The sequence below is a fragment of the Argentina silus genome (genome assembly GCF_951799395.1).
Source record: "Argentina silus genome assembly, chromosome: 4".
NCBI lineage: Eukaryota > Metazoa > Chordata > Actinopteri > Argentiniformes > Argentinidae > Argentina > Argentina silus.
The window spans coordinates 14245952-14268641 of NC_139658.1; the positions used below are offsets into that span (position 1 = coordinate 14245952).

The following is a 22690-nucleotide window of genomic DNA, read 5'->3' on the forward strand; positions in this document are numbered from 1 at the left end:
GGCAGAAGTTCAGGTGCGCTGGTTTATTTGTTTAAAAGCGCGTGACAAGCGGGAAGACATTACTGGAGGTGGTCTAGGCTAACATATTTTTTCAAAGCGAACAAAAGTTTTAGAAAAAGAAAAAACAAACATGATAAAAGACAGAGGATGCTGTGCGTCCTTGTGTCAATGTTTTTTCGAATATTCAACAGTGAAAACGCTTGTTATCAGGAGCACTAAAGTTGGAACCCTCAACAGGTTTACGCAGGCTTTAGTGATTGCATACATCATCGGGTAAGTATTTCGCTAAATGTGCCAGTAAACATTTTTGTTTTATTCGAATTAATCAACATGATCGTTTTCTGATAGATGAACTTTGTCACTGTTCACCAAAATATCGAATAATATCGCCAAATACGACAGAAACATGTTTGATTGAGCAGAGGATATAAATTGAGTGGATGAGAGCGGGCTGCGCTTAGCTAAAAATCGAAGTGTTCCAAAAACGCAGAACTCATTATGAGCACGGACACTGTCGCAAAACTTTTCACAGCTAATACAACGTCAAATGTCCTATTTAGACCAGCACACACTTCTCAGTTAGCCCCATTGGCTCCCGTCGTGTCATTCATTCTTACTTTACTTTCATTCTTACTTTTCCCAGACTGAGCGTGTTTGAGAGGGTCATTTTGGAGCAGTTGCTGACCACCCAGCAACCACAACCAAGCAAGCAGAGAACTATGCACTACGTTTTACGTTGCTACATTACAGCCGACTATTAAGATAACTTATTTCGCTTATGCTCTAGCTAAATATAAAACACAAATGGAGCTGAATTCATACGTCATATGCGTCAATGATCCACACTGACATGGGCAAGTTACAATGTAAGACATCACATAGTTGGCTAATATGTTTGGGACCAATTGCTTCCATGGAGACTATCTTCAAGCATATAGTGCAGCACAACAGGCCATCTACATAATTTTGATTAAAAGAGACGGAAAGAACAACAGATTGTCATTTTATTTGAAAGCAGTTGCTTTTCTGGACCTGACCGTTCCCTTAGCCTGCTTTTTGCCGCACCCTCATGTTGTAAGTGATATCTGACACCTGCATCCTATCAGTGCCCTGCATGATCAAGTCAGGAGGCGTCCACAACTAGTGCACAGTGAGCCCAATTAGTATCAAGTTGATTCAGGTGGGTGATTTCTCATGCTGTTGTGTTGGCACCAACCTTTATGCTACCACAATGCTATGTTAACAGAGGGTAGGCACCAACACCAACCAGAGTGATTGCAAGAGGAAAGATTGGAGGAAAAAGGATCGGCCTAAGATTTACAGCATACCACCTCATCTGTGAAACATGGTGGAAGGGGTGCTATGGTTTGTGCTTATACAGCTGCCACTAGAATTGGCTAATTTGTCTTAATTGATGATGTAGTGTAACTGCTGACAGCAGCACCATAACGGCTTTTGGGGTGTACAAAAACATCTTGTCTGCTCGAGTACAAGCAAATGCCTCCACATTCATTGGATGGTGCTTCATCATACAAGACAATGACCCAAACATACTGCCATAGCAACTAGGGAGTTTTTCAGGGCCAAAAAGTGAAAGGTTATTGAATGGCCAAGTCAATCTTTAGATTTAAATCTAATTGAACATGCATTTAATTTCCTGATGATAACATTTTAGGCAAAAAGACCACAGAACACCACAACTGAAGAAGCCAGTTACTGTTAAGGATTGTGGACCAAATACTAAACATGAGTGATTAAATTGGACATTATATTAATCTGTCCCATTACTTTTGGTCTCCAGTGCCATAAAAAGATTTCTTGTGGTCGTTTTAAATATCGATATGACCATTTGTTATCTTTTACATTTATGGCATTTAGCAGACGCCTTTATCCAAAGCGACTTACAACAAATACATTTGTTTAAGTAAGAGAATCATCTATCCAACAGTCATCATAAGACAAAGTAATCAATGCTCACACCAGGGGCCACTGGCAGTCGTAATGCCAGAAGCCTTTTTTATTTTTTTTTAACAGGAGAGAACTTGTACAGGGGGGAAGTGGGGGTGAAGAGGTCTCAAGGTTTGGGGTTAGGATTAGTACAGGGGGGGTAGTAGGGGTGAAGAGGTCTTTAGGAAGGACTGTTAAGATGTAGACTGAAGAGATGGGTTTTCAATCTACGGTGGAAGATTGGTAGGTACTCTGCAGTGGGAAGCTCGTTCCACCAGCGGGGCGCCAGGACAGTGAAAAGCCATGACCAAGTGGCACAGCCGCTGCATCCACGTAGAGGCGGCGGTGCCAGGCGGGCAGCCGAGGTGGAAGAGCGGAGTGATCGTGCAGGGGTTTGGGGGTTTTGGGGTTTTAACCATTGTTTGCAAGTAGGGAGGGGCTGTTCCCTTTGCCGCCCGGTAGGCGAGCTCCAGGGTCTTGAATCTGATGCAAAATCTCCTCAGAGAAACTTTAAAAAGTAACTTTAAAAAAAAGGTTATGTTCCAAATGGCACCACATTAAGTCTTTTTTTTTTTTTTTTTCTTACTTCTTGTTCCCTTTTCAAGCTGGTTTGGTTCTCTTTAAACTCTAGGAGTAGGGTGGCAAACCGTTGCCAATTTAAACCCATTCAAATTTCAATGTAATTCAAAAAGTATTGAAAGTAAAATGAAAGAATTTGCAAGGTAGTCTAAGTTGAGCCAATCAGCAAATTTTTAAGTTAGTATGGTGAGTAAGCTTCACTGACCATACCATCATTATGTTGATTTCAGTAATCAAATCACTTCTTTGCATACCCCTCTTTAACAGGTATGTCTGTGTGCTGAACAAAGGCTACCAGGACACAGATGCAGTCCTGAGCTCTGTCACAACCAAAGTGAAGGGCATCGCCCTCACCAACACCTCCGACTTGGGCCTGCGCATTTGGGATGTGGCAGACTATATCATCCCACCACAGGTATCATCAACAAGACACGTAGAGGAGGAGGTACAGGCCTGATCTAAAATAACCGGCACCAAATACCACAACATTTCACTTCCCGTCAGGGATTGGATGGGTGCTGCACAGTGGGTGTCCTTCCTTGGTATGGGGCTCACTTGTTCCTGCATGTTTCACTGCTGCTTTGTGCACATTTGGGTCTGTAGAAGTGCTGTTGTGCTTGGCAAAAGGATGAGTATTTGGGATTTTGTGTAGTCACGTTGCTGTTTATTGGAAGTATACCTGGAGTAGTGAAGACTCCCGACTCTTTCAGCGTTTAAGAGTTTGTCTCAAAAAGCATCATCATGAGACAATTCCAGGAATGAAATGTAAGATTGCTCTAAGGATTTCTCTGAGGCTCGCATCCACGCTTGTATACTTTTTTCGATGGGGCGAAACCTCACTACCAAATCAATTAGCATGCAGTGTAAACCAAAACTGAGACACGGTTAAAATCATAATGCTTGGTCAGATCTAACAGTTGTATAATCTTAGTTTTAGAATCAAAACAGCAGGATATATGTAGAACTAATTCTAAGCCTAATTAAAGACCAAAAACTATGTTTTAAGTGAGAAGTTATGGATTGTCAAAAGCTGCAAAACACTGGAAATTGAGAAACACCACCCATAACTTACACTAACAAGGTTTTCCAGCACACAGCTTTGACACCTGCTATAGTGCTGTATGTTGATCTACTGTTTTTCACAGACTGCTGGGCAGGTTGCTTAGGATTCAAAACTTCTCTCTTTACAATATACACTCTTTTTACCACACTACCCTCACTCACAATAACCATCCCATATAATTACCCCATGATCTACAAAAATTACCAGTACTATTATTAGTCATTGCTATTACTACCACTTCTACTACTATTACTTCAACCACTACAACTATTATTACTGCTACTTTACCTACGTGAACTTTGGACTTAAACTACTACTTAGAAATACTAAGTTGACAGATGAAGCAAGCCTGCACATTTAAAGACATTTTGTCCCTAGTCCAAACTCATTCATTTGAATCAAAAATCTTTGTAGCTTCGAATGGTCCAACCATTTTTGATAATTCTGTCTTATTGTAGTATTCTTTGGCTTTTGCAGGAGGAAAGCTCTTTTTTCGTGTTGACAAACCTACTAGTCACTCAGAACCAGACTCAGTCACACTGTCCAGAGGTAAGTCACATAACCCACCTACATAATCATGAGATAACACAAGTTGGTGTCCCTTTATTTCTTTTACTAAAGCAGAAGACCATGGCGTGTTGTTTACCCCGAGTGGTGGGTCAGCCAATTTGCTAGTTTCGCCAATGGTTGATTGTGGCTTTTAATATCTTTTATATGCATAGACAATTCCAGTACATTTCAAAGTTCCGTAATGTTTCCAAGAAGGTTTTGATATTTACTTGGAATGTTCTCTGCTTTTGCAATTCTAGTCAAGTGCTTAAGATAATAACTTGTTCTACCATCTGTTCAGATTTCAAAAGTTGGTTTTGATTGCACCTCTGATAGAGACTGCAAGGCTGGCTACAGAGACACCCGAGGCAATGGTACGAGTTTTACATATTTTACACCTATACTATGATATTGACATATTGATAATGTCATGTTAAGTAACTGGCTCCCCCCTCCAGGTGTTCAGACTGGGAGGTGTGTGAATTACTCAGATACTGTGAAGACATGTGAGGTCATGGCATGGTGCCCACTGGAAATAAATGCTGAACCCCCTGAGTAAGAACTATGGAGTACAGAGGGGGAAATGTTTCTTCAATATTCCTTTTGTTACCCAGAATGATCAACTTATAATATGTATTTATATTGTGTTCTCCTCAGTCCCCCTATGTTGGCAGACGCAGAGAACTTCACTGTGCTCATAAAGAACAGTATCCGATATCCCAAATTCAACTTCAATAAGTAAGTCAAAAGCTTTAACTCCTGCTTTATTTTCTGTGGTGATAGATACTTATAGCATGTCTAACATTTATAGATCAGATGAATTGCAGACCTATGATGCGACACAAACTCAAAGATTATGCCTTCTATGCCTCTTCTTCTCGTCCTGCAGACGAAATATCTTACCACACATTAACAAGACCTACTTAGAACATTGTGTATTCAATCGGGTCACTAATCTAGATTGCCCAATCTTCCGACTCAAAGACATGATCACAGAGGCCGGTGAGGACTTCCAGACCATGGCTGTCCATGTAAGTGTCTGTTTCCCTTCCCCCCAAAATGGTTAGAGACTCTCATGAAGACCCCTTTATTGGCATTAGCAAAAAGCTGTACTTTAAATGTACTGGTTCAAGGTGACACATTTGGTAAACAGATTGTATACATATTGGTCAAAGTTAGTTACAGGAATGTTTCACCAAAAAGTAATGTTTTTTTTTACACTTACAGTACCTAGGCTATTGTTGCTCAACCCAGACAATTTGTATTTAGAATATTTAGTTACCTTCAGAATCCCCAAGTTAGCTTGACAATGTCATTTGAGTTCGATGTAACTTGAACAAATATGACCACAGTTCAATGTTACATTACCTGAGTACTGTTGAATCTACAATATGTAAGTCATTGTAAAATACTGATGGCAAAAGATGACACTTCAAACACCTGAAGTTCCCCTTGAGATCAAATATATTCCACTCACATTTATTTTCTAATATTGGTCAAAAGGTTTCAAATGCATGAAATAAAGATAATTTTATATTGATATACTTTACTCTAAAAAACATTTGTATATTTATTAATGCATCAATACAGTCATATTTAACTTTATGTATTTTATGTACAGTTTGATGTGTTAAACAAACTTGTGTATTTTGGTGAAACATTCCTTTTAATGACCAGACATTTGAGTGCAACATGTACATTTGTATCAGCTGGTCTTTACTGGTATTCCCCTAGGGCTGTGACGGTCATGGATTTTTAGGTAACAAATAATTGTTGTGTAAATAACTGTTGTAATCGTCATAACCGTTCTACAATGTATTTGAGACCCCCCCTGCTGCGAGCAAGCTACTCTGTTACTAGCATAGAAACAGTGGTGTAATGCTACTTTTTTTGTGCCAGTATGCTCCTCCCAGTTGTTTTTCTTTATTGTTACTACTGCTATTAGACAGGGCCCAGCCAGGACAAAACTGGCATTTTGCCTAGTCAAAGTTTTCTCAGTGGATAATTTAGCCCCTATTCTTGCAATTAAGCTTTTGGGCCACGCTGGATTTTCCCCCCAATTCAATATGGCAGCAAAAATCCAATATGGCTGCCATAATACCACTGAATAGAAGTTTGATCACCTAGGAATGTAAAAACTGTATGATAAAAGACAATTTTCAGAGTTGTTATATATCTGTGCCTATACAGTCTTTTGGTGTAATGTCTCTTCATTGGCGTAGACATGTGCCAGTCCAAACGAGTGTCTCACCGCACTCACATGTTGGAGAGATCCCTCCTTGCTGAGCCAAGGATGCCCGCTCGGGAGGTTGATGACAGATGCGTCACTCCAGGGATGGGAGGGGGGGGAGGGGGCGTCGTACACGTTTGATACTTAAGAGACACTTTGTCGGGTCAGTTACATGCAGCTCGCATCAACGTCCTAGGACTCAGAGCAGCACGTGCTGGGCCAACTAAACTCAGGAGAGATTTGCTGTCGTGAGGGGAACAACTCTGAAGTGGTCTTATATATCTTTCTTTTTACATTTGTAGGTGATTAAACCTTCATTTAATGGTATTATGGCAGTTAAATTGGATTTTGGCCGCTGAATTGAATTCGCAAAGTCCAGTGTGGCCCAAAGACTTAATTGCAAGAGTAGTGGCTAGAAAACAGCTTTGTCCTGGCTGGGTCCTGTCTACCGACCTACCTATAGGTGTGATTCATCAAGCGATCGTAAAGTCACATTTTGCGGCCATTTTCACTTGAAGCTGTAGGTAGAGAATTGTAACATTAAAATCTGCTTGAATATTTTACCGCTTTAGTCAACTATTCATATCACAAACAAAAGGTGATTTAAAAAAAAGAAAGAAATTCAGGTGTGGTCTATGCCATAATTTCAGAACACAGGCACATTAAAGACTAAGACTGATTTATCAACAGGTAGTCAGTTATGCTCAGGTCATCGAATGCTTAATAAATCAAACGTAAAGAAAAAAAGGAGAGTGTTTGCATCTCTGATAATGCTCCCGCTGTGACTTATTAGATGTACAAACTGGCAACATTTTGATCCCACTGGGACCTTTGTCAGGTCAACTCAAACAATGACACCACACCTGCTTAAATACAAACTTAGATGAATCAAATGTGTCAATTAGTGCACAGCTATTTCTGTGCTCAATTCTATGATCACTTGATAAATCAAGGCCTTTATCTTGCCTGCCTTTTCCTAGGGTGGGGTAATGGGTGTCCAGATCATTTGGAATTGTGATTTAGACATGCCTACCAGTTGGTGTGTGCCTAGGTATACCTTTCGCCGCCTGGACAACAAGGACCCAGAGAACAATGTGGCCCCAGGATACAACTTCAGGTATGGGGGCTGAACGCTGATGCCCTGTCACCCATTATCAGGATTTTTTAACCCTGCACACTGGGGACTGAGTAGGGTGGGACGGGCGGGTGGGCATGTGTTTGACTCAAGTCCAAATTCCCCCAGTGCAAGAGATATATTTATCATGGTAAGTAGATGGGTTAACAGAAGGGAGGGGAAGGACAGGACAGACTGCCAGACCTGAGGAGTGAACATGGGACCTTTGGGGGATGGCATACATCTGAGTGATCATTGGGCACATTAGTGCTAAGCTACGACACGGGTACACACTCTGCCCTTGACTCACAGTGATACTTGAGCAGACAGACACATCAGACTATATCATCTGGCCTTAAATATTTGTGTTAGTAGACCCCTCTGCACAAACAGTCTGCCTTTTACATGTAGTACATCTGGTAGAAAGCAAGAATTCCCAGGCCAAACAGCAGCGTCGGGGGGCAACCAATGACTGGATACATTTGAGTGGTAGACTGAAAACACTCATTTCTATGGTGCACACATTGAGAGAGAAACAGTTTCTGCAATTACTATGTCAATTCTCGTTGGTTAAATGGGAAGACAGAAATACGAGACAATTTAACCAATTTCTTTGGGCAAAAAGTTGGGACACATGAAAAGTAGTTGAAATACAGACTGTTCCGGGAACTACAGAACATCTAGTCAACCTAGGACTGAGCACGTTTTGATTGCATGTCTCTGTCGAGAGTGCAATTTCACTAGGCCATAGTCATTTGCTTTGAGTATGGCCTCTCTCAGTCCATTATTAACACTGTTGCTTTCCCACAGATTTGCTAAATACTACAAAAATGGTGCCAATGAGGAGACAAGAACATTAATCAAAGGATTCGGAATACGCTTTGATGTCATGGTTTTTGGTCAGGTGAGCTCTCATTGAAAGAAAACAAATGCAATTATTGAATAAATACCCATAGATTCTTGAATATAATTTGATTTGATGAGCTTAATATAATGGGCTTACTCTATCTAAGGTTGTATCATGCCGTTGTTTATGCTTTTTGCTTACATTTGAGTTCTAAATGTGGATTTCACATCTATAGATCTCATCCACTGTCAGTACTGGTATCCATAAGTCAGAATATGAATTTGAGTCATTACAACTGTCCAACTCAGATAATCTTAAGCAGGTATGCCACTTTAAGAAGGATTGTTCAGAACAAAATGTTCAGAATTTATGTACTACCCACTTGTAACTCAGACAACATGGGCATAGGAATATGAATATTTACAGAGCAGCATTCTAAGAGCAATTTCTGATCATTTTCAGTTTCCATAGATTTCCAAAATGATCAGTAAACTACAATGTAGTCTGTCCGAAGCGTACTGGAATTTTGCAACCCTATTTGGGATCGGATAATTCTCTTAGTTGATAAGTATGAAATGGATAGAGGATATTTTCTTGTGTCTCTGTTACATTGCTAAAGGAATTGGTTTGACAGTACTTATTAATTTCAGTTTCGGCAACGTACAACATTGAAACATTGTAATAGATGCTAAAGTTGGTGATGTTGAAGTTGGCCAAACCAATGAAAGCCTTGTTGTTGTAGTTAGCTTATCACTTTTACTTGATCAAATATCTTTGCTTCAGGCTGGAAAATTCGACATCGTGCCAACACTGCTGAACATTGGTGCTGGGCTTGCTCTCCTTGGCTTGGTAGGTTTAATACTATTTATTTCAAATGTATTAAAAAAAAAAAGAAATCTTTCCTAGGATATTGTTCGATCCTGATTTCCATTTTTTAAACATCCTGTTGACTCAGGATCCTTGGGAAATCTTACAAAAATACATTCTTAGTAACCATAAATTGCTCTTGGGGCGCTGCACTGCGGCTGACCCTGTGCTCTGACCCTCTTACTTGGGGGTATATGCAAATGAGATTCATTATCATTGAGCAAAAATGGATAATAAAAGTTTTATTGTATACTGGCTGTGTAGATCAGTGGGGAAAAAAATCCTAATTTAATGTATTTTGATTCCATTGGGGCAACAAAAACCGGTGAACATTTTGTAGGCTATATTACTTCAAAACAATCCTTTACACATTACAAGCCAATGAAAGTGGCCAATATTTGTACTGAATTTAATTTCAATTGCAATGGCTGTATAAAGCCATCTAGGAATGACCAACATTTCTTGCCTATTTGATACTGAAAAAATCAGTCGCCTGAATAAAGCCATTTAGGAATGGATAAACTTTGATATTTGGTTTATTTATGGTCTAACCCTAACCCTACCCCTTCTAAATAACAGTCACTTCACAATATTTCTAGTCTACATTTGATGCTGTAATTGCTTTGACTGAATAAAGCCATTGGGAACATTTGATATAATATCTCTGAAATGATGCTGTAGCTTAGCCCTTGTTCTCCCCGCTACCACAGACAGGAGACACCCAGGTAACCTATTAAGTGTTGATTTGTATTCATAGGCCTATAGTAAACACACAAGCTACTGTAAATGTGCAAGATAATAAACCTTTCCCCATAGGTCGCGGCAATTTGCGTGTCAATGCAGAACATGTTCTCCTCAATATCATTGTAATAGGTTAATATAAGTGTCACAAAAAAAATTGTCTGTTAAAACATTGTTTTATGTCTGAATGTATGTAATAACTGTTATGTCTGAAAGATTGTAATAATTGTTTTGTGTTATATTATAATAATAATAATAATAAAGATATTGGTATCGCTAAAACGCTGAGATTATATAAGATTAATGTTTAATAGGCAAAAAATAGTTGGTCAGCAGAACTTATTGGGTGGGCTTGCTTCAGCAAGTACAACTATTCACAATAATCCAACTTTAAAACGTAACTCACGTTGCTATGACTTTTGGTTTTGATACCTATTAAATATTTTAAACATTACAAACTTGAAAGTGCACTTTTTAACATGGAAACCAAAAGATGCCATTTTTTGAACCACTGCAGGACCTGCAGAACACGTTCTTAGTATGATAACACAACAATGCACTCTCTTTGCTACCAGTTCTACCCCACTGAAACCACTCAACCAACCAACCATCTACCCGCTCCACCGAACAACCCCAGGCTCATCCTATAGATATATATAGATATATATGACATTCCAACATACTATCTATCTAACCTTATATCTTTTCAACCTTATAAACTATTAAGCTTTTTGTAACTCTAAAAATTCTCATCCGGTTAACCAACCAATTCTCTCCCCACTTCATTGAACAACCCCAGGCTCATCCTATCCATCACTCTATCTAACATTCTATCTATGACCTTCTAACATACTATCTATCTAACATTCTATCTTCCCAACCTTGTATCTAACCTTTCAACTACCTAGCCATTATCCTTTTCCCAGTCACTACTGCTTCTCTCTATCAATCAATCTCACTTTCTTTCAACTACCCAGCAAATCTTTCTAGCAATCGTCAAAACCATCTTTCCCTTGAGTTTATGTATGGTTGCCTGCAGTACAACCAGAGACTATGTATATGAAGTGCTGAGAGATTTTGTGCTGTGGTAGCCCACGCCCAAAAAGATCTGTGCCCAAATGACTGGGCACTATAAAGGCACGAGCTGAAATAGGTCACACATTGAAATGTATTTGCACAACAATAGGGTGTAACCCTGTACTCCCCCACCAGCTTATTAAACAGCCAGTGATTTAGTTAACTTGATGCAATGAAGTTGACCTACTGCATTACTGGATTGTGTAACTCAGGGTTCATTAGTTTCCCCACGAGTACCTCCTGATGTGATGCAATGAAAAGTGGTGAACTTTGTCATTGGCTCTGCTCGTGCATCACTAGAAAAGTTATCATTTGAACATGATATATTTGTAGTAATTCCATGTTTCTATTCTTTGAAGGTGAATGTTGTTTGTGATTGGATTGTCTTGACACTCATGGCAAAACGAAATCTCTACAAGGAACAGAAATATTCTTATGTTGATGACTTTGAATTGGTGAGTAAAAGTTTTTCTTTTTCAATAATTACCTGGTGTGAGTACTGTTGATGCGAAGTAATGGGTTTCTCAATCTGCATCATCGGTCTCATCACTCTTAACTTTCTTTTCTTCATAAACCTTGCCCCTTAAAACAGCAATCCACTTTTGTGTTTTGGCTTTCCACCAACTTGGGGTAAACAATGCAGGAAACATTGTGTTGTGCTTCAGTTCAAGTAACAGAGAGTTTAGCTAAGCAACTGCCCTGAGAAATATAGTTTTACAATAGGAGGGTTTGGAGTTTTATCAGCATAGCTGATGATCTGTAACACCTCCTCTCAGGGCTGATCTGGACAGAGCTGATTCCCTGTTATATAGAGCTGTATTCCCACTACGATCTACACGTCTTACTGGACACATTCAAAGTGAAAGAAAGTTTGAAAGAATGTATTCAGCGCATTTGCTGTGGCACTCCCAGAGTTAGTTCAAACACAAAAATGTTTTCAAAAATTCACATGATTTTATAATGAATACACTTGTCTTTGTAGGATAAAATAGTAAAAACGCTGTTGGAGCCAGGGGAGAGTTCAAGCCACAGTCAGCCAGTTACTCTAGGGACACGATTTCACCCGACAGAGGCAGTAGGGTGAGGGAGGCCTTGAGATGACAATGTCAGCATGGTGGAGGGGTAGCTTCCATGGTTGGGATGAATACTCAGAACTCTTAACTCTCTATCAGTCAAAGTGGTGGGAAAAGGCTGCTGAAATGACATGACCATTATCATTGTATTACCATTCTACGAGTCCTAAGAAGACCAATGCTGTAAAATACAGTTTTACCTTCATACCTATCAAAACATGTTGGCTAATGGCATACATGAAAACAGTCCGGTATTATACTTAAAATTCTGTTTTTAAGCTTTCAGATGGAACTCCATAACCCCAAGGTGAATATGCATGGCACAATACATTTTGTGTATAGCATACCAAGATGGAAAAGCACTGCAGTACTGTTCCAGACTGAAGCTCTGGGCTCTTTCTACGATTCACATCACATTACATTAAAGGAGTTTCAACGCCTTAGCTTTAAAAAAAAAAAAAAAAAAAAAAAAAAAAAAAAGATAAATCACTCTGTGTAACTGCGTTAAAGATACACTACGGAAGTTTAATTGCAATATCTCACATTTTTGCACACCACACAATCCTTAGGCTTACAAACTTTGGCAAAATAAGATTAAATTCATGAGTATTGGGAGGTGTGACCCTTTTTAATAAATGAGATTTCTGGGCATTCTGTCTTGGTATTTAGGGGACCCCTTTTGGCTCAGAGCACCTCCAGAGGCAAAATCCTCCATCATTTTCCATTGATCTACATAACCTACCCACAGCTGAAATGAAATGTTCAAAAGAGAGCTCATATGAAGTTTACCTATGTATATAAACATGCTTAATATAACAAAATAAAGATTATTTTTGAATGTGTAATTTTGGAGTCCTCAAGTCAATGGTTGTTTGATACCAATTTCAAATCAATGTTTTCCTAAAACTACTAGTACACTACATAATAAACTTGATTAAGATTAAAGATTATTTATTTGTCACATGCATACAAGTATACAGTGAAATGCAAAATTACAGAATTACAAGATTACAGAAATGTTGTTAGAATTTATTTTATTTTATTATTATTAATACTGATAGAAAAGCCATACAAATGGTACCGATCACAGCAAGACTTTTAGTCTTAAATTAATACTTAATTATTTATTTTTTTACACCTTTTATAGTCAGATGGTGTTTCTATTTAATCAGCTAACTTTAGCCACGGCCAACAAAAAAACAATGGGAGTGCTGGTGGCAAAATAGACAAGTTCAAAACTTAAACTAAATTAACTTTCTGAATTGGTTGGTAGTTACTTTGAGGTGATTTGGACACAAGTATTGAACTTTGTCTACATGCCCCCCATCACTCCCATAGTCTTTTGTTAGCTGAAGTAAGTAGTGACTTAAACAACTCAGAACGATGGATTACACTTTCTCCTGGCCCATGGACTACTTTCATAGTAAGGAACCATCTGACTATCTCTTTCCCTTTGGTTTTCAACACAACTTAGGCCGACTGTAGACACAATGTAAACCAGCAAAATCCCAAAAGTTGTTGATATATGCTAATTTCGCTCGCTAGGTAAAATGCAGACAGAGGCCCAGCCCGAGTGGGTGTCTATATGCAGGAGTGTGTGTTTGTCAACTGCTGTGTTTATGTTCTATTGTTCTAAATAGTGATAGCCCAGCAAACATCTGTTGGACTGTGGATTTCAAAATATCGACATATATGCATCAGCCGCTGGCCGGGCTCCTTTTTGGCCCAAATATCGACATTCATATGGGCATGCATATGACGGCTATGTCGATGTTCACTGTCCCATTACTTGCACAGGGCACTGTAACGATGAAACTTAATTTCATGTTATTGTTCTTAGATTTTAAATCAGTTATCTATAAGCTGATAAATGTTTGAAACAATTAAATTATACACATATTCCTTTAAAACATAAACCTTAATGTTAAGGTCACAATCTATAAAGCAAAGCAAAATAATAACTTCATTAAAAAAGACACTTAAAGCCCAAATAATTGCACAAAGATTGAGAACTAAAGATATTTTCTTGTTTAAAACCAGATCTACACATTCATCCTCTCAACTGCGCTTGTATAACTTTATTCTGTGATTACAATCACAGTATACAAAAAAAAAAAAACATTGTTTATGCATACATGTACTGTACTATTCAATTTCGGCTTGGCATTGCATTACCACAATGCGCCTCAATACAATCAAAACACATAATGACACTGACTTATTATAGCATACTTATCAGGTTGTTAAGTTTACATTATTTCTTTTATGATGGGCCACAACCATTAATACAAAAAGCATCACAGACAGGAGAACATTTAGGTTAAATCTTAGCCCACTACCCTATCACATTATAATAGATTCAGAGTTATAAATACAGTTTTTGTTAAATATTAGACTGGAGCAATTGGAGGCAGTTTCCCAAACACAAATTAAGACTAATCCTGGACTAAATCACAATTGTAATGACAATTTTCTATTGCAAATATTTTCTTTAGACTAGGACTAGGCTTAAAGGTCTGAGAAAGCCTTGAGTGTTTAAAACTAAATCAATTATTGCATAGTTAAACAGAAAATGCAGTTTTAAAAAAAGTGCTATAAAATTGTTAAATATGTAATGTTAATAAAATGTTAGGATATTGCAGTAGTTTCCAGTGTAGCCATGTTCACAGGACCGGCTGGTTTCCTCCCAGACCACTACTTCAGTAGAGGGGAGGCAAAAAAGCTGACTTGGCGACATGAGCTAGTGGAGGGTTTGCTCTTGCTCCCAAATCTGTCAAATTGGACAATAACAAATATTAACCTTTTTCACGAAAACGGGGGAAATAATTCAAATGTCAGAAGAAAAACACAAACAAAGCATAGACAGACTGTCAACCTGTGCATGTATTAGACAGAAGGAATGTACAGTAAGTGATCCATTTGATGTATGCTTACATGGTGGTGCTGGAGAGGGTCTGCTTCATGCGCTGGGACAGTGAACTGGACGAGGGTGTTTTACTCATTTGGCGTTCCGGAGTGGTTACAGCCCCCAGCATGCTCACTGGAAAATGTACGTTAATGACTATTGGGGAATTATCCACCACCATGCTAATTTGCTTGTGAAATATGCACCCCGCTTCGCATCCCTGTGACATCACATCATTAATTGCTGAAGTACTGAGACATCGTGAGTAAAAATGACTGAACTGCAGCACGGTGTATGGCTGGGGAGACATGTTGTTCCCACTACAGTAGAAGTGCATTGCCTTGCAAATACAGTGGGACACTTGTAATTATGCACAGTAGTACAGTGGAGTTAAGCACTTTGACAGACAATTGTATGTATGTAAGAGAAGAATATCATGATATGCTCCAAATATTCCATATTTTCAGGTATCATGATATTTGAAGCACATTGAGATCAGCCCAATCCTAGTAAATACTTAAATTTAAACCAGACGCAGTGAGCTTTGAGACACATCTTGCTAATCCTAATTCAAGTCAAATACAACCTACTTTGACCTCAAATTGCAAGATACACATGCTGCTAGTCATAGTCTACTGTACTTTGGGGCTCATATCAGAGAGATTCTGTTTGATCTTTTTGGGTTGGCTTACCTTTCTGATCTGGAGTGTTGTAGCAATTAGCATTGTCCATGTTGTCTGGGTGGGTCTGCCCAGTGGTGAACTGGCTCCAATACTCCATGGAGAGAGACAGCAAGCGCTCAATCACCTATGAACATCGATACAAATGTCTCAAACAGTACAATACTACTTGAATATAGACCACTGTGAGGAGAAAATAATATAATATAGAATATACATATCTACAGTATATTCATAGAGTGTTGTATGGGTGTGACCCATAAGAAACATCTGTTTAAAAGGAAGACGGTCAACTTCTTTAGCAGAACTACAATGCCTTAAATTCATCTGGCAGAGAATATTTCAGACCTGGATCAAGACCATATGTCAAATACTATGTCTGGTTGATTTAGCTGAACAATTGCACTTTTTTTTTTTTTTTTTGATGATTCCAACCAGAACTCAACTCTTTGGCATATGCATTTGACCCAGGTCTGGCACATTTGTAATATCCATAAGATAAGATATTACTTCATCCATACCCGTGGCTGCCTAGTGGTGTCTTGCAAAATGGTCATTGGATCTGGGTCTGAGACGGCGTGGCCAACCAAAGTGGGCCCGAACACGCGGGCTAGGTTGGTGATATCCATCTTGGTGTCTACTACACACTGGGCCACCCTGTAAGGAGTAGAAGTTTAGTAGAGTTTAACCATTTCAGAATAAGATAAAAACCGACTTTGTTCCTAAAAGCAGAACTTGATGGAGTGACCATGAGGGAAAATGCTGACCTCTGAAGGTGAATCATCAAAAAGGCCAGAGTGTCTCTGTTGGGTTGGGGCAGCTCACTGACGGTCTGGTATATCATTGCAAGGCTATTGTCGTCATCTTGGATTTCTGTGGGCAAGGAGCAGTATTAACCATTGTTTATGAAATAAGTATATTCATACTTCATTGACCATGATTAAGCCTTTTTTACGGATGCAATTCCAACAGTCTCCAAGCAAAACTTGCATGCAGTAACAATAGTACAAGGCCACCATAAGGTGCTCATCTGCATCTGTGCTCATCCTCTACGTTTCCACAAAGCACTACTAAAGGGTTACAAAAATTAAATAAATAAAAACCACTGTGTTAGCAATGCAACTACTTAGTACTTCGACTTGGGTTGGTTAGGCAGTATTAGGCATTAATTTCAAGTGGTTAAGGTAAGGGTTCGGCTTTTACTTTGAATGGTTAAGGGTAAGGGTAAATTGTCAGGGGGAAGGAATTAGCAAACATTAGCATTAGCAAGAACAATGAGCAAACAACCACTTAGAGTACTTTTGTCAAAATTGCCCCAAAGCCAACTTGCAATATTGGCGTTACAAGTCTTGCTTATAAGCCCTCCCCCAACTTACCACCTAGCAATCTTCCTTCTGTAGCACTCTGCCGGTTGCCATTGCCTGATACTGTACATGCATGCACACGTGGTTAGCCGGTAACTACTATCGTATGGACCAACCTGCTGCCTCCATGAAGGTGCGGTTGAGACGGAAGGTGAGCAGTGGCTCTGGGAGTGTCCTCAGGAAGTCTTTGAGGAGACCTGTGACGGCGTTGATGTCTTCCACCTTGCTGAAGGTCGGCACTGTCTTTCCACTCAGGAACTTCTCCTTCAGCTCTTTCACCGTACGCTCGGCGCCTGAAAGACGGTACAGACCCACCTTGGGGTGGAGAGACGAAAGAGAAATAAAAAGATGGGTGTGACGTTTTTTTTTTTTTTTTTTTTTCAGGAAAAGTGTTGATGGAGCTTTAGTGAAATAAAGTTGTGAAATGAGATTCAAAGTTGATGTGACAAAGTTGATTCTGTATGAAAGTGAATGTCAGATGACAGTAGGGGATAAGAGCAATAATATCTATTCAACAACAATGCATTGACCATGTTAGTTAAATATGTAAAATGTGCTGACATTTGTAAAGCCCATCTACGTTCCTATTAACCATTTGATGACTATTTAAAATGACGACTGACCTCATGCATCCCCCTGTGCTCAATCTCCTTGACACAGTGGACCACTAACGCCGGGATCATGGGAGCGACTGTTGGAGCGTAGTCTGCCAGGGTGGCCTACACATGGGAGACACATACACACGTTTGTCTAAGATCTTGGACACCACAGTACGTAGCCAGACATAAAACTATACCCAGGTAAAAGCAAAGGCTGAAAATGAAATAGCATTCATATCAGTTCAAGCTTTGTGTGAGAGAAATATGGAGCGCTGATCAAGAATGCCTTAAATTCAAGAAATGTATGCCTTGACCCAAACTCTCAATGTACAATAGAATGTAGAATTGACTGATGTGATTTGGCGCTTTACCACACCAGCATTGCTGGTTGGATTCTATCTTGGGACACATACACCAAGTATATCTGCAAAAAAAGGTCATAATACATTAATGAATACAATACCTCTACTGTCCTGATGAGGGTGCCACCCGTGGAGGGGTTACATGGGAGGGGGCATCGGTCACGGCACTCGGGGTGAGCCACCGCCCTGCAGGCCAGGCACCTCAGGTACAGCTTCCCAAATTTGGTCTTCCTTCCACATGGCACGCAGAACTCTGACCTTATAACCTGGTTGAGAGGAGGGCAGAACAACGGCTGGTCAGTTAGGGAGCTGTATCTTTGTCTGAACAATAATAATTAAACAATAATAAAAAAACATCAATGTGGATGTGTACCGTTTTGGCAATGAATTCATGTTTTCGGCCCCCCCCATTGGCTCTTGGGGGTTTGGGCGGGGGCGGAGCCTCCCTGACTGGCGTGCTGGGAGCCTCAGTAACATTCTCCGATTGGTCAGTAGTAGTTTCCCAGTCCTGAATGTCTAGAAGAACGAGAGAACGTTCAAGACAGCTTTTAAGAGTTTATTTTTGTCCTCTCATATCCATAACAAAGGTTCTGTTATCTTTGCATTCTGTAGTCTTGAATTCATTCAGCAGTGCAGTGGCTGATGCCAACATAAGACAGTTCGGCTAGATGCAATCACACAGAAATGGTGGATAGCATCCAGTCCTCTTACTTGTTCAAAAAATAGACTTTAGTTCAGACAGTGGTGAAAAAACTACCGCTTTAAGTTGTAGGTGGTGGACACTGGTCTTGAAAGAATTCCAAGAGAGTGCAGTAGTACTCTCACCTGTCTGCCTCCTGCTCTGTGTCCAGTAAGGCACAGTCTGAATGGTGGACACCGCCTCAACCTGCCCTCCGTTGACAGGCACTGTGATCGTGGTTTTGGCCACCAGGGACTGGTTCCCCTGCAACAATACAAACTAATGTTGATTTATGACAAACCAAGGGTCCAGGTAACATTTAATATGGCTAGTTCCCTAAAGATGATCTGGATGTTCAACAAACTAAGCAGACTCTATTTCAATTATGTAAGGCCCAATATGTAACTGCCAAACTGCATCAACATTAAGGGTGTCTGAAAGTACCCCCCCAGTACCCTTCCGTACCCTCTCTGATGGACGACCGGAGGAGCGGGGTTTCTTCATGGCCTGTGGGAAACCGTCCGTGTGGTTTCGGGAGGACCGCTGTGGGAATGGATTTAACAACAACTACATTTACAATCAATTCTTGACAAATGCATGTAGATTTAATAGAAAATTACAGTCCGCTCAAACATATGATGAAGGCCCTTCCAAGTCCCAGGTGGGTTCCTTTATTTAGAAATCAGTCTGCTTAGAAATGGCATTGCTTCACTAAATTATGTTTCTCAGATACTGGCCCCAAAAACAAACGTTTTTCTCGAACCAGCCCACGGTGTTGCCATCTGATCTTGCCTTACCTTAAAACATGAAACACTGCCCTCTAGTGACAATGAAAACCTCCCACAACCATGACCTCATCCACAGTTCTATATTGTGAGTGAGTGGTAAAACTGATGCTTCGGTCAGGTAAGTCGTTTCTGACTGTACTTAGTACCTCTCGCAACATTTGTCACACACACCACTCACCCTTTTCTGACGCTTCCTCAGTCTCACTGTTCTCATTACAGATGAGTCCCAGTCCTACAGAGGATAATGGAGACAACCTCAATTTGCATGATTTCTATTGAATACCAATTGAACTATTGAATACCACTACAATACAAATGTTCAACAGTTGAGAAAGTAAAACAAATGTTTACACAAATACGTGAAATTCATTACCAAAGAATCATCAGTTTTGTCATAGCTTATGTCTGACAACATGGAGGCAGATTCATCAATGGTAGTTAACCTGAAAAACATGGGAGGCTTGTTTAAGAACACTGATCAGACAATTACTGGTACCTACAAACATTTGCCAGAATCGTATAGCTTTGAATATAATATACTGGTGCATTCAATTACTCCTTGGAAGCTCTTCTTGGGGATTTTGAGTAGAACTCCCCATTGGCTAATTCTGAGATGGCGCAGAGTGGAGAAACTCTGAGCAGCAAATGAATGCAGCAGCATACTCGTCAACCATCTTAGCTGGATAACTGTTGACAACAGCAATCAACGTGATTGCATCTGTTGTCAACAGTTATCTGGTTTTGAGGTTGGGTGTACGTGAGCAGTACCTGTGACTGGTGTTGAGGTTGGCCTTGGCAGCCTGAGAGTGGGCGTGGAGGAAGGCCAGGGCCGAGCGCTGCTCTTCACTCAGGTGGACACTGCTGCTGGAGTTCTCAGAGATCAGCAGGTCCCGGATCAGCTGGATCTGACGCTCCTACACACACACACACACACACACACTTGTCAGGGCCCCCCATTTCAACATGCAAATAACACTTAGTTTGTAATAGATCCTTATTGCTTTGGTTATGATGAGGCAAAACTGTTGTCCCAGTTCCACTCTCATTAAGGTATTTAGAAGTCCTATTGCAGCAGTAAACTACATTTCATTATTGGAAAATACAGAAAATATCACTGACTTAGTAGCCTTAATGACAGAAAATGGTTAACGGTGCTAGTGAAGGGTAAAATCGATAATGACAATCTTTGTCTTCTAACGGTACTACAAAGCAGCGTTTGCAAAGGAAAAAATAGGACTTTCCACAGGGTTTCTGATAGTCAACCACAATAGCTACAGTTCATTGGTCAAATGGGTACACGCTCTGTTACCAACCAATTTCTCATAGTCAGCCTCTGCCTTCTGGCGTCGTCGAATTTCAACGTCCACCTGATTGCGGGCGTGCTTCAGCTTGACCTCCAGAGCCCCTCTCTCAGTTTCGGCTTTGGACAGCACCTCTTTGCAGGCACCCAGCTCTTCATCCACCTGCAGCCACTTCCGCCGGCAGTCTTCAAAGTTCATCACCATCTGAATGAACTCTGAATGAGAAGTGATGATAGGTGACATTTAAGCACAGGCTCAATCCACAAACCTCGATTTACAACATAGTCTCCCCCATTGTTTTTCCCAGAAGACATATTGATACAATACCAATGCTTGAGAGTGGGAGGCAACAGAGGTGGGCAGGGCGGGGCAGGGCAGGTGTGTGAATGTGTTTTGTTATTCACATTAGTTGAAATGGAAATGTCCCTTTTTATTGGGTTTCCCTTCCCTCCTATTTTGGGTATTAGATGACACATGCCAGGAACGTGGTTGTGTATTCATCTCCCAATGACATCAGACCAGGGATATGATTCAGCAACCCGTCAGTGACAAGTCTGAATCTCTACTCATCTTCCCAAAGCAATAGTAGGGGCAATAACACTAAATACTTACGTGGCTCTATGCTCTCGTTCAGGACGTCCACATGAGCCCGCAGACTCTGGAACCGGTTGTGCATGTTGAGCACCGACGTTTCCATGGTCTGATGACAGAAGGAGACATGGTCAGGTGACAGAAACCCACAGGACACTCCAGCTTTTTAGCTACAACTAAACAACCATCAAGCCATCTAACATTGCAAGCTGCAAAGTGTCATGTTATCCATTTTTGAATGATCAAGGATAATCATATTGTCCTGGCTAGACTGAAAATATCCCATAAACAAAACTCAAATAGTTAGAAGTGTTGGGGAGTAGTTCCACTACAAGTAGTTAAACTACCAGTTTAACTGCATTTTGCAGTAGCTTGGTAGTAGTTAAACTCAATTCAAATCCTAGTCGTTTTTCTTGTGGGGTTTTTTTCTCCCACAGTGACAGTCACATGCTTTCTTTCACATGGACTGGTCATCTTTTTGTAACTGCCTGTCATGTGCTGGATGCTCTCAAGCGTAGCTTTAGTGTAGTTCAACTTATTTCCTTGCAAAGTAATTGGTAATCTAGTTAAACACATTTTCAGAGTAGCCCCCCCCCCCCCCCCCCCCCCCCCCCGATCATTAGTAGAGCACTGCAGTCTCGAGTCTTGTTTGGGTGTTCTATAAGGATAAATCATATAAATCTAATAACACTCTGGCCTCACATTGGGATTTTTAACTTCCATTGCTATAGCTGGGTCGACCCGGCCATGCCAAACCAACATACATACATACAATGTGACAGCTGATCGTGCTAGTTAAACCATGGGAATCACAAAACACACTCACCGGCTTCACCGTCCTTCATACGAAAAATACTTTTTTGGAGTTAGTTCAGTCAAATCACGTTTTGTATATCACTCTCTGGTTCCGTTGTGATTCGAGCTGAGCCGCACCTGTTTTTAATGTCAAACGTCCTCCAAGCATTTCAAACGCGGCGCGCCGAGGGCTCTTCTTCGGATTCTCTAGAAGACGTTAACAGTAATTGTCCCATTACCGCCACCTTACGGACGGGAGTGTGACTACATGATTATGGACTGAGTTAGAACTGCCAAGGAAATTTCAGTATAACTTATCGTCTGTACAGCTTCTGTATAACTGCTGAATTTCAAATATAAATGCTAGGTTATTACCAACCAACCAACCAAACAAACAAACAAATAAAAATTATTTTATGCGCACTAGAACTGTCCTAAAGTGGGCTGTCTTGTTTAGGTCCACTACATAGCCCATAACTGTCGACATGGGACTTACTCAAAACAGGGGAAGATGGGGCTAGGACCAATATTCATATTCA

General features: G+C 40.2%; 2 protein-coding genes across 3 annotated transcripts; one reads left to right on the plus strand and one right to left on the minus strand.

Moving 5' to 3' along the window:
- Positions 1-64: 64 nt before the first annotated feature.
- p2rx4a (purinergic receptor P2X, ligand-gated ion channel, 4a) lies at positions 65-12932 on the plus strand. Of its 2 annotated transcripts, XM_083668870.1 has the most exons (13): positions 65-273; positions 2794-2941; positions 4067-4138; positions 4440-4512; positions 4597-4693; positions 4796-4876; positions 5028-5169; positions 7349-7485; positions 8293-8386; positions 9113-9178; positions 11374-11469; positions 12367-12394; positions 12757-12932. In XM_083668870.1, exons 1-12 carry the CDS (start codon positions 131-133, stop codon positions 12385-12387), a joined length of 1170 nt encoding a protein of 389 aa, XP_083524996.1. In that variant the 5' UTR covers positions 65-130; the 3' UTR covers positions 12388-12394; positions 12757-12932. The 2 variants fall into 2 exon arrangements, with proteins under 2 accessions (XP_083524996.1, XP_083524995.1); XM_083668869.1 differs by having other exon boundaries at positions 12367-12932.
- Positions 12933-13239: 307 nt separating this feature from the next.
- On the minus strand, positions 13240-22317 carry LOC310803156 (rac GTPase-activating protein 1-like). Its single transcript, XM_083667840.1, has 17 exons — positions 22183-22317; positions 21378-21465; positions 20778-20980; positions 20233-20378; positions 19838-19907; positions 19643-19696; positions 19142-19219; positions 18823-18940; positions 18371-18513; positions 18099-18263; positions 17660-17755; positions 17153-17351; positions 16440-16545; positions 16194-16329; positions 15685-15799; positions 15022-15127; positions 13240-14857 (listed from the first exon to the last, which is right to left on the minus strand). Exons 2-17 carry the CDS (start codon positions 21460-21462, stop codon positions 14782-14784), a joined length of 1896 nt encoding a protein of 631 aa, XP_083523966.1. The 5' UTR covers positions 21463-21465; positions 22183-22317; the 3' UTR covers positions 13240-14781.
- Between the last annotated feature and the right edge of the window lie 373 nt (positions 22318-22690).